The sequence below is a fragment of the Lytechinus variegatus genome, chromosome 14, assembly GCF_018143015.1.
Source record: "Lytechinus variegatus isolate NC3 chromosome 14, Lvar_3.0, whole genome shotgun sequence".
NCBI classification, from domain to species: domain Eukaryota; kingdom Metazoa; phylum Echinodermata; class Echinoidea; order Temnopleuroida; family Toxopneustidae; genus Lytechinus; species Lytechinus variegatus.
In genome coordinates this window covers 12,043,274-12,055,523 of record NC_054753.1, presented here as the reverse complement: position 1 = coordinate 12,055,523, position 12,250 = coordinate 12,043,274, and the positions used below count along the sequence as shown (strand labels likewise).

The window sequence follows — 12,250 nt, the reverse complement described above, 5'->3', positions numbered from 1 at the left end:
TGTTTTTGCAGTGGTTGTATATTCATATTAGGCTTTGAGAAAGTATAATGGGAATTTTTTATCCAAGGTCGGACTGACAATAACTATTTTCCCCCAAGAAAATAGTTATATTGCTAGTCTGAGGATTAATAATTCCCACTATGCTTTTGAAGGAAAACACCTAGTCCTAGGCCTGTCGAGCTAATGCTAATCAGTTCCTTGGTAGGGTGCGGGCGTCTCCTTCCTGGCTGCAGTTTACGATAGGTCTGCTTCGCTCTTTCACTCAAGATATTGTAAATGCACTTGATCAGATTCCAATAAACAGTCTGTGATACAAAAACTAGCATTATTAAGTTAATTAGAGCAAACTTTTGATTTTATGCTTAAATTAGCATAATAAATTAGCAATGAGATTATACATAAAAATTGATTTTATAGTTTTGTACATAATGCCATGGGTAACGCACGTGCCAATTTTTTCACAATCGTACAATCGACGGCCGAGGGGGGGGGCTTGAATCAGCCCCCCATCTTCTTAGGCATCCAAATAGCCTGGTCTATTTGGGGTTAATTTGGACCAACTCTGTTAACTTGAGATAATGCCTTGCTGTGTGTGACATGAAGTACCCAGACTTGTCAACAGAAACATTGGACCCTTCTTCAAAATTTGTTTCCTTTTATTTCCAGAATTGAGCCCCGATTCGTAGGGTTCCCAGCCCATCAGGGAAATTGGAAAATTATTTTACTTTTTTCCATTCAGGGAAAATCAGGGAATTTGATTAAAAAATACCTCAAATTATGGTAAAATGCCTCAAATGAGGGAAAAATCAGGGAATTTCAATCAGCCCAAAAGTCATAAGCACTGTGGTTATTCGGACTCTGTTACGTTTTGTGGATATCAAAACAACATCTGTTGAATGACTGGTTATGGTGGGGTATTTTTTTTTTGCATGTAATTCACTGCAACAACTTAGAAAACATGCAAAACTGGGAATGGGTTTAAACGATTATCAGGGAATTTTCTCATTTCAACAGGGAAAAATCAGGGAATTTTGTTTTCTTGCAAAGCTGGGAGCCCTTACTTGGTATTTAATAGTGTGTATAAAATGAATCCTTTTAAGTATCTTGATAGCTAAACCTGCTTGATTTCATCTAATTTTGTCCATATTATTAATGACAAAATATAATTTCATTCTATTACCTTGTTTTGAAATTCAAATTAATTTATTGCAAATATCTTAAAAGCTGCAATAATTGTGTAGATTAATTTCTCATTTGGGAAAACGCTGACAGCAAGAACTTTATAAAAGAATGGTCTAAGTTGATAGAGGGTTAATTACCTAAAAAACAGGACTAGGTGAATATTAGTAACTGAATTAATTTTGTATTTTTGACAGGTACTGTGTTACCCATCATCAAACCAAATGTTAATCCAATCACTGTCCTACTTCAAGAAGGCCACATCCCTCCGCACTTCGCCAAGCAACTGAGGGCTGGAGGTCTCCTGCCATTTGAAGCAGTAAGATGGCTTGACATGAAGGAGGGAAAAACGGAAAAGCCTCTGCCAGCTCACCTAGCCAAGCTGCCCATTGCCGTTCCACCAACCAAAAAGGCCAAGGTTGCCAACACTCCTGACAAACCAGCGAAAACGAAAAAGGAAAAAGAAACGTCCAAGGCTGCAAAGGCACCTTCTCCTGAAGGGGATTCCACTCCTAAGAATGGGACAGATAGTAAAGGTCTGCTAGGAGTGAAGCCGTCAAGTGCAGGACCAAAACCATCAGGTGCTGGTTTGTTGCCAGATCCTGGTAAAAGTGGAGGTTTGTTGCCTGAGCCAGCAGGCACTCCGAGTACAAAGCCAAAACCCACACCACTTATGCAGGTGCAACCAACGGAAGCATTACTGCCTGAACCGCAACCAACAGAAGGAACGGGTGATGTTGATATGAGACAAGCCCCTCGCCATGGGGATGTTGATATGAGACAAGGACCAATGGGTGGATCATCAGCCCCACCGCTAGAACCGAGGAGTGGCCCCATGAGTGGACCTCAAATAAGACCAGGACCACCCGTGCAGGAGATGCAGCGGAGAAATGGACCTGTTATGAGACAATCTGAAGGCTTTGGACAGGACCGCGATGAGCGAATTCCAAGTGCAGGACATGGGGATGTTGATTTGCGGCAAGAGCCTCAGCACTTAGAAAACATGGGAGACAGAGACCTCCGGCAAGGTCCTCCGCAGCATTTTAATGGGCCCAGTAGTGATCCTTTTGATCAACAAATGCCCATGCATGATGTGGACAATCGTAGGTTTCCTCCAACAAACCCCGAGGATGATACACTCCCTGGGCTTGGTGCAGAAGACCAAGACCTACGTAACAAACCTGTTCCTTTGATGTCAATTGGAAACCCCATGTCAAGAACTCAAGAACCTCAGGATACAGATTTTAGACATCCAAACCCCGGTGAATACAGAAACCCTGCCAGAGATTTCGATGAGAGACAACTCCCAATAATGGATCATGAGGAATTCCCACCTTTGCCTCACCGGAAGCGACCGTGGGAAGAAGAGGAAATGGGTGGGCAGGAAGATCCAACACTTTGGGAAGAGAATCCTGAAGAGATGGAGGAAGGACCAGGGTTTAGAGGTCGTGGTGGATGGGGTAGGGGGATGAGAGGACGTGGAGGATTTAGACCGGATATGGGAAGGGGTGGCTTCAGGGGTAGGGGTCGAGGCTGGGGAAGAGGAAGGGGTAGGGGGAGGGGAATGTGGTAGGATGGTACTAATGTAAAATTCCATACTTTCTTTTCATGATGCAAGTTTCTTTACTGGCTATGGCATCAGGGCTCCCTTATTTCTGAATATTTTTGTTCTTTTTGTTGACTTGTCACTTCTAATGAAAATGAACAAATGCTCCCTGACTTCAACATTGTTCATATTCTACATCTACAAATCTCATTGACACGTATATGTAAGTTTTATCACAGGAGGTTACAGGCCCAAGTTATTGGGCCTGTAAAATTATCAAAATTATTTTGACTTTGTTTTGGATATATTATAGATGTAAAATTTTGAGGCAAGAAGGTCCTGGGAATGTTCAATTCATGCTGGCACAATATATTGGACATTGATAGACTTTACAAAGGACAGGTTGCCAAGATTTTATAAACTTCAAAATAGACCAACCAAATTAATATATGAGTCCAATTATTATGAACTATAAATACAAGATCTTCTGATAATCTTTTATTTGTGAAATTTCAGACTAAAATTAGCCTGACTTAAATGTAGCATTTACTTTTATTTTCAGCTCCTGTTTACATATTTATTTTTTTTACACTGAAGAATGAAATTATTTGCATTTTTTCAGCCCTTCTTTTCTTCTGATTGATATCCAACCAAATCAGAAATATGCATTTAAAACTTGCAAATGCATTGGAACGTAACTATTCCTACAATGGGCCCCTCGTGTAGATTTTTTTTTAACGTTCTTATCTCATTTTCCATGACAATACTTCTCTTGGCCAATCAGATGCAACAATTTTGGTAGCTTCATATCATTTGTCGGTGAACAGTAATGACAAGATGCTTCATGACATTCTCCCTTGCCCTTGGTAATAAAGTATAAAGGTCCTGTCACATTGTTCCGTGCAAGCATTCCGTTTGGCTTACGCATGACTATTTTTGCTACATTGACAGTATCTTGCACTATCTCAGAATCAGACGCGCTCGCAAAAAAGTTTTGAACGTGCTCAATCACCTGCAAGTCAAGGCTTCAAAAGTACTCCATCCAATGCAGTACATAGGGACAATGTGTTATGTGATAGTGTACAGAATAGGGCACCATTTTATGGAAGTTGTCAGCACTAACAAGTTGTCATTCATTCTTACAGATAACATAGGGACACGTGATTGCTTACCAGACAATCAAAATCAAGAATTTTTCTGAAATGTTGCAGAAAATGACAACCAGTGGAACGTGTCATCAACATTTTTGTCCGACGTGTTGTCAGATCCGACAACTTCCCTTGATTTTGATTGGCTGAGAAGTGCTGTTCCTATGGTAACAGCGATAAAATGGGACTTGTCAGACGTCTTACAAGTCCTTTCATAAAACACTCCCCTGTTCAGTGCTTACAACTTTCTTGACATGTGCCCATATTTTGAAGTCGGGTTTAACTTAAACTCATATTTAAAGTTGTGGTTTAAGCATGGATAGCCAATTGTTACATAAATCACTAACATTAGAGATATAATATTTTACCTATTTGGCTCTCAAATCATTCATAATTGTGTAGGAAGTATAAATGGATAATTGTCTTCACTATCGATGAATCAGGAAAGAGCACAGTAGACGTACGTAAGAAACATACAACTTAATAAAAATTTTGACATTTATGGCTTGCCATAGCTTTAGCACAAAGTTAGACCATGGTCTAAGATAAACCCTACTTCAGAATACGGCCATGGTGTCCAGGGACCCATAATACAAAGGTTAGCAATTAAACGCTAATATGAAAGAATATTTCTGATTCATTCCTAGTCTCTCTACTGAGCAAATGCGCGTGCAACAATGAACTTGATCGGCCATTTCATTTAGCGATGAATTACTAACCTCTGTGTTAAAGGGGAAGTTCACCCTAAAGTAAACTTTGTTGTGAAAATAGCAGAAAAAATAGTAAAAAATATTGGTGAAGGTTTGAGGAAAATCCGTTAAAGAGTAAGAAAGTTATTAGAGTTCAAAATTTTTGATTTGTGACGTCATAAACGAGCAGCTGCCCCATGTGTTATGTAATATAAAATGTATGAATTTCAAATTTTGTATGGTTCCTGATGACTTAATTTTGTTTTCTTTTCATGATCGGGTGTGAAATGATTTGTGTATTGATATACAAAAGTTACAGTGAAAACCATTTTCAATTTTCTGAGAAAATGACATTTCATTGATTTTTTACCATTCGCTATGTAGGAATGCTGCTCGCATATGACGTCACAAATCAAATAATTGAAATTCTAATAACTTTTTAATTATTTGATGAATTTTTTCAAACCTTCAGAAATATTATTTTTTCTGCTATTTTTACAATAAACTTTTTGTCAGGGTGAACTTCCCCTTTAAGAGGCTCTGTGCCATCAAACTTACCATTATGGTAACTTCTATGGAATCATTCACTTTTATAGGTTGTTGGTCCTGTCACCATGGTAATTACCTTTAATTGAAGAGTTAGTATTTAGAGTATGTTTTCTTCAATTTGCCTCGGCATGGGTGTGTATTCGTTCATGTTATGGCTTCTTGTTTCAGGCATCGTATAGGTCTAAAGACATGGCTGTCCAGAGGTCATGCATACATGTAGATCTGTGGCGGATCAAGGGGGGGGGGGTTAGGGGTTTAAACCCCCACTTCAGGCTCCCTAAAAATGTTTAAGAAAGGAATATGGGATCAAACTCCAACACCTTCCCTGTTTACTGTTTATGAGTCACCCAAGTAGAACAATGGCAGATCTAGGGTAGGGGGGGGGGGGAGGTAGGATGCATTGGCTCATATTCTGAACTCTGGTTTAAAATTGTGCTTTAACTATGGACAGCCAATTAGGGCACAAATCCCTAACAGTACACATTCTATCTATTAACTCATATGACTCCCAAATTGTTCATAATTGTGTGGGAATGATATCTGAAGTATTTTTCTTCATTTTGAAAGCAAAAGGAATTCAAATTGTGAACATAAGAAATATATAATAGAAAGAGAATGTTTCAATTTTGGCTCCCCATAATTTTAGTACAGAGTTAGACCTTGGGTCTGCTTTAAACTTGACTTCAGAATATGGACCATTGCTTTGCAGCTTGTCGTTATTGGGTCACAGCAACTTGTCAAATCCCCCTCTGAGGCAAAAAGCTAGATCCGCCACTGTAGATTGGATTGAACGATAATCAATGATCATGCACCCTACGATGTTCGTAGACCAAATGTATGGGCATAAATGCCCCAGCGGACAGTAAGTTGAAATCTACATCATTAATTTGGGCATGTTGGATGATATTTTCAGGATCTTTTCTCCACTCAAGCACATCCCAAACATTGTTCTGAAGGTTTATAGAACTTTACCATGTACATAATATTCTGTGTATATTGTTCATTTTGCTCAGAGAATGGATATATGAATATAAAATTATTTTTTATTTCCGAAATTCCCATTCAACATAGGGTCTGAGGGCAAGAGAAAAAACATTTGACATTTTGCAGATATCAATGTACTTGTATATAATGTATTACTGTCTGTCTCTGTGATCATGTTCAGTATTTTCATAAGGAATTTGTACAAACCACTTTTTTCCATCTTTTTTTTGTTTATTTTGTGAATATCTTTCTCTTTATCAGCTCAGTGACTGTGACAAGATGAATCTTGTCATAAAATAAACAAGAACTAAATATTCAGTTTGTGGTAATATCTGTTTATATTGTCCTGTATTATTAGCAATGTAGTACTTGATTTGTATAGATGTAGGGGATAAACCAAAGCGAATAAGTTACCCTTTGCTAGAGAATCCTTTGTGGCTTGTTAAAGGACAAGTCCACTCCAATGAAATGTTGATTTAAGTTAAAAGAGAAAAATTCAACAAGCCTAAAATCTGAAAATTTTATCAAAATCGGATGTAAAATAAGAAACTTTAATCTTAAAGCTTTCCTAAATTTCACAAAACAGTTATGTGTCCATCCTGGCCGGTAAACGAGGAGACTGATGACGTCATCCACTCACTATTTTTTATTTTATCATATGAAATATGACATGTTCTAATTTTCCTTTCATTGTCAATTGAAACAATGATTAATTTCTCCTTAAACATTTGGAATAAGCATTGTTTAATAACAAATGGTTCAGTCAAGTTGGTCCTTATTGTCATATCTGTAAAAAATTAATATTGTACAATTTAAACAATAAAAAAAAATATTGCGTGAGGGACATCATCGGCTGTCTCATTTGCATGTCACTGAGTTGTACATATCACTGTTTTGTGAAAAATAAGTGAAACTTAAAGATGTCACTGATAACTTTCCTATTTTACATCTGATTTTGAAGAAATTTTCAGCGTTATGCCAGTTTGATTTTTCTCTTTATTCAAATCAACATCTTTCTGGGTAGGACTTGACCTTTAAGTTATGCTCATCTTGACTTATGATTGGTGACCCATTTTTGTGTTAAATGAGGTACCCCAATTTTCTAGGTATGATTGAAACTGCTACAACCCTAATTATATTTCATTTCTTTAACAAAAATGCATATAGAGCTGCTTTTTGACAAGTTTTAGTCTACGCAATTCGTAACTTTTTTTAGCTGATAGAAATAAGAAAGATTGTGAATCTCATTAAGTAACCAAGAAAATGATCAGTTGCTCATTGGGCGAGCCTAAGTTATAAACTGCTTGCACATCCCGGGCATATGTCATAGTGCACCATTTGAAGACAAAAGATCCTAAGTGACAATCTTGAAAATACAGATGTTGAAAAGTCAAAAAAGACATGAGGAAAAAAGAAGCATAGAAAAGAGATCCCTAAAAGATAAGAGGATGCAGTGGTACATAGAACAAATACAGGAAAAAGAGGAAGATTTGGAAAGAAAATAACATTGACAAGTTGCCACATCTGGCAACTACCCCTGCTTATGATTAGCTGAGGAGGCCTGGGGAGTGTTCCATGAAAAAACGTTTTATCCGACAAGTCACGTTTTATCTGACAGTTACCATAGGATTAGTGCCCTCAGCCACTCAACATCAGGGAAATATGTCAGGGGCCCGTTGCAGAAAGAGTCGCAATCAATTGCAACTCTAAAAATCATACGCAACTTGATTTTCAACCAATCAACAGCGCGCATTTGGGACTTGCGATTGATTTTTTATTCTTGCGTTTAAACGCAACTCTTTCTGCAACGGACCCCTGATCTCATAACTTATTGGTTGAGAATATTGATGAAACACTCCCCTGGTGGATGTTTCATAAAACTAAGTTATGACCAAGGTTTACAAATGACTGGTGATCATGATTACCACAAGATAGGATCACCAGTTGTTTCTAACATACGAACGACTGGTGATGCTTTGGTAGGGGCTTAACACCCTTGAAAATCTGATGCAAATGATTACAAGACAGATCACCAGTTGTTCGTAACACAGAAACGACTGGTGATGCTTTGGTAGGAGCTTAACACCCGGGGAAAATCTGATGCACATAAGTACAATAGAGGATCAACAATTCATAACACACAGCTTCATGAAACATCCAGCAGGTGTCTCTGTTACTATGGTAACAGTTGGATGACAACTTTCACAAAATAATCACTGAAAGGAAATATAAAGCTGAGGAAGAGGAGAATATATTTGCCTGACATTAATGGGCATTTGAGTACAGCTTTTTATATTAAAACATGAAAGGCATAGCCTACATCATTAAAACTTGATGCAAATAATGATTCACTGAGCAGCAAAGTCCTTTTATCAGCAAGTAAACCAAAAGTTAGAACCAGCAAACTTCCAACTTCATCGAGTATTATCACCTGACTTCACAATTGAATATCTATAACATGGCAGAACTTGAACACTTTATTATATGTTCATTTTCTGATGGGGTTCACTAAACTCATATAAATATATATATATATATATATTTTTATATATATATATATATATATATATATATATTATATATATATATATATATATATATATATATATATATATATATATGAGTCTCCCCCCTCTCTCTCTCTTGCTTCCCTTTCTTGTTTTCTTCCTTTCTTTCTGTTGATCTTCCCTTTCTTTTTCTTCTCTTTCTTTCTCCCCAGCTGTCCTCTATTTCTGCCCCTAATTCTCTCCCTCTCTCTCTTTTTTTCTTCTAGTCGGTTTTCTTTTTCCGTTTTCTCTCTTCCTTTTGTCTCCCGGCTTTCTTTTTTTTCTTCCCTTCCCCTTTTTTTTCTCTCTCTCTTTTCTTTTGTACTGTTGCGCTTCGCGTCTTACCTCTTAGCGCGTTGTTTTTTATGCTTTGCGTTTAGCGCACTGCGTTTCTTGGTGTTGTTGACTAATAAATTCATCATTTCCTGATGAAGCCCTATGGGCAAAAATTTGATCAACTGTTCTATCTACGGTTGTTTTTATTAACCATGTATTTTGCTTATATATATATATATATATATATACAAATGAAGCTTGCTGGTGATGTGCCTTTTTTATCCAATGTAATTAAGTTGATTAGCTTTGAGACATAATTGCCGGATATTAATTTGATTATTTCCTGCTGTTCTAAATCGATAGATTATCAGTTGCATCCCGTTGTAATGATCTGGACTCCAGTGCTAATCAAGGAAATGACATGACGATGGATAAAACAGGAGAAATAACATAACATGACAGCCATTTCTGACATAAAAGGCCTAATTTTTTGTCTCACCTGCGAAGCAAAGTGAGACTATAGGCGCCGCTTTTCCGACGGCGGCGACGGCAGCGGCGGCGTCAACATCAAATCTTAACCTGAGGTTAAGTTTTTGAAATGACATCATAACTTAGAAAGTATATGGACCTAGTTCATGAAACTTGGCCATAAGGTTAATCAAGTATTACTGAACATCCTATTAGAGTTTCATGTCACATGACCAAGGTCAAAGGTCATTTAGGGTCAATGAACTTAGACCATGTTGGAGGAATCAACATCGAAATCTTAACTTGTGGTTAAGTTTTTGAAATGTCATCATAACTTAGAAAATATATGGACCTAGTTCATGAAACTTGGACATAAGGTTAATCAAGTATCACTGAACATCCTGCATGAGTTTCACGTCACATGACCAAGGTCAAAGGTCATTTAGGGTCAATGAACTTTGGCCGAATTGGGGATATCTGTTGAATTCCCATCATAACTTTGAAAGTTTATGGATCTGATTCATGAAACTTGGACATAATAGTAATCAAGCATCACTGAAAATTTTGTGCAAGTTTCAGGTCTCATGATTAAGGTCAAAGGTCATTAGGGTCAATGAACTTTGGCCGAATCGGGGGTATCTGTTGAATTACCATCATAACTTTGGAAGTTTATTGGGCTAGTTCATTAAACTTGGACATTAGAGTAATCAAGTATCACTGAACATCCTGTGCACGTTTCAGGTCACATGACCAAGGTCAAAGGTCAATGAACTTTGGCCGAATTGGGTGTATCTGTTGAATTACCATCATAACTTTGAAAGTTTATGGATCTGATTCATGAAACTTGTACATAAGAGTAATCAAGTATCACTGAATATCCTGTTTGAGTTTCAGGTCACATGATCATGTTCAAAGGTCATGTAAGGTCAATGAACTTTGGCCATGTTGGGGTTTTTTGGTGAATAACCATCATATCTCTGTAAGTTTATTGGTCTAGTTCATAAAAAGTGGACATAAGAGTAACCATGTATCACTGAACATCTTGTGCGAGTTAGAGTAGTATTCAAAGTCAGCACTGCTGCTATATTGAACCGTGTGATGCAGGTGAGACGGCCAGAGGCATTCCACTTGTTTTTTTTTTACTCGGGAAAGAAAAAAAAACAGAGAATATCTATATATATCTTTTTTTAATGAAGCTTGCTGGTTCTAAATGTGGTTCACCTGCTGATAATGGGAATTTGCTGTTCAAAATCAGTAGATTATATGTTACCTCAAGTTGTATTGATGTAGATTTTGAATTTTTTTGGCAAAAAAAAAAGAAAAAAAATCCAATACCCTGTCAAATACATTAATATCCAGTAACATGCCTTATGTCTTAATCAACTACAATACAATGGATAAAACATGAAATATTATACAATCAAGCGCCATGTCTGACAATATACTTTATTCATTGTTTTCACACAGTAACAGGTGATTTAATAGGCTTATTTCGAAAGGGTGGGTGCTGTCGCGTTAGGGTGCGTCAACGCGAACGCGAAGATTCGTCCAAAGCCCCCCCCCGGTTTGGCCGAAAGGGTGCGTTGGGAGCGCCACGTCGCGTCGCGTTCACTGGAACGCGCCCTTTCGTCCAAAGCCCCCCCGGTTTGGACGAAAGGGTGTGTTTAATAATAATGAATAAATACAAATATAAGAAAGCTGAACAAACAAAAAGACGAGTGATATGTGAAATTTGCATAGGAACATAAATCATCATATGGCACAAACATTCTTTTTAAGGTAAAAAAAAACAATGACGGCATGCTGCATGAGGATTTTTTTGGTGGAAATGTTTTTTGGTATGATATTGATACATGTAAAAATTATGACTGATTTCAAGGTTCTTTCAAATAAATAAAAGTAACTTACCTTCAATTTTATATTTAGCAGGTGTGTATTTATTACAAAGGAAAACATTCGTATACCTGGAGATATTTGGTGTCCCCCAAATTATAAAACTTACGGCAGATGTGTCCTGGAAAGGCAAGGCCAAAATTGATGTCGGGTCAGCATTCACAACGTTTAACTCTTCAGACCCTACCTTACTATATTTTACACTTGAGACCCTGCCTCAGTATATTTTGTGAGATGTATCTGTTGTGCATGTGTGCGTGTTGTGTGTATAATAATAATAATAATAATATGTGCGTGTTGTTTGTATAATAATAATAATAATACTTATAATAATAATAACAATAATAATAATAATACTTATAATAATGATAATAATAATAATTTTCACGCCAAGTGGCTTATTGCAAGGGTGGGTATCTGATTTTATTATTATTATTATTATTATTATTATTATTATCATTATTATTCTTAGTTGAACTTTTCTTTCTTTTCCTCAAATTGTCAATGCTTTAAATGATTGAAAATCCACTATTTTACGTGCAAATTGGCAATGTTTGACAAAATACCTTATATTCAGCTTTCTTATAAATATTTGTATTTAATTATTCATTATTATTAAACACACCCTTTCGTCCAAACCGGGGGGGCTTTGGACGAAAGGGCGCGTTCCAGTGAACGCGACGCGACGTGGCGCTCTCAACGCACCCTTTCGGCCAAACGGGGGGGCTTTGGACGAATCTTCGCGTTCGCGTTGACGCACCCTAACGCGACAGCACCCACCCTTTCGAAATAAGCCGATTTAATATACATTATATTTACAAATAGTTGTATGTGATATACATATTTACAACATTTTAAGCAAGGATCTAAAATTGGACATAGCAAAAATAATATTTGCCAGATTGCAGGAAAACCAAAATCTTGTCACCCATATCAAAATAATAAAGGATGAATCTTCCATATTGTAATGTA

The 12,250-nt window shown here is 37.1% G+C and overlaps 1 protein-coding gene across 2 annotated transcripts in view; it reads left to right on the top strand.

The window, feature by feature from the left end:
• LOC121427220 (pre-mRNA 3' end processing protein WDR33-like) overlaps positions 1–3,703 on the top strand; it is a 44,674-nt gene extending 40,971 nt beyond the window's left edge. For both annotated transcript variants that reach the window (XM_041623504.1, XM_041623506.1), the window contains exon 16: positions 1,377–3,703. In XM_041623504.1, coding sequence (XP_041479438.1) covers positions 1,377–2,752 — 1,376 coding nt within the window. In that variant the 3' untranslated portion in view covers positions 2,753–3,703. The remainder of the gene's footprint in view (positions 1–1,376) is intronic.
• The last annotated feature ends 8,547 nt before the right edge of the window (positions 3,704–12,250 follow it).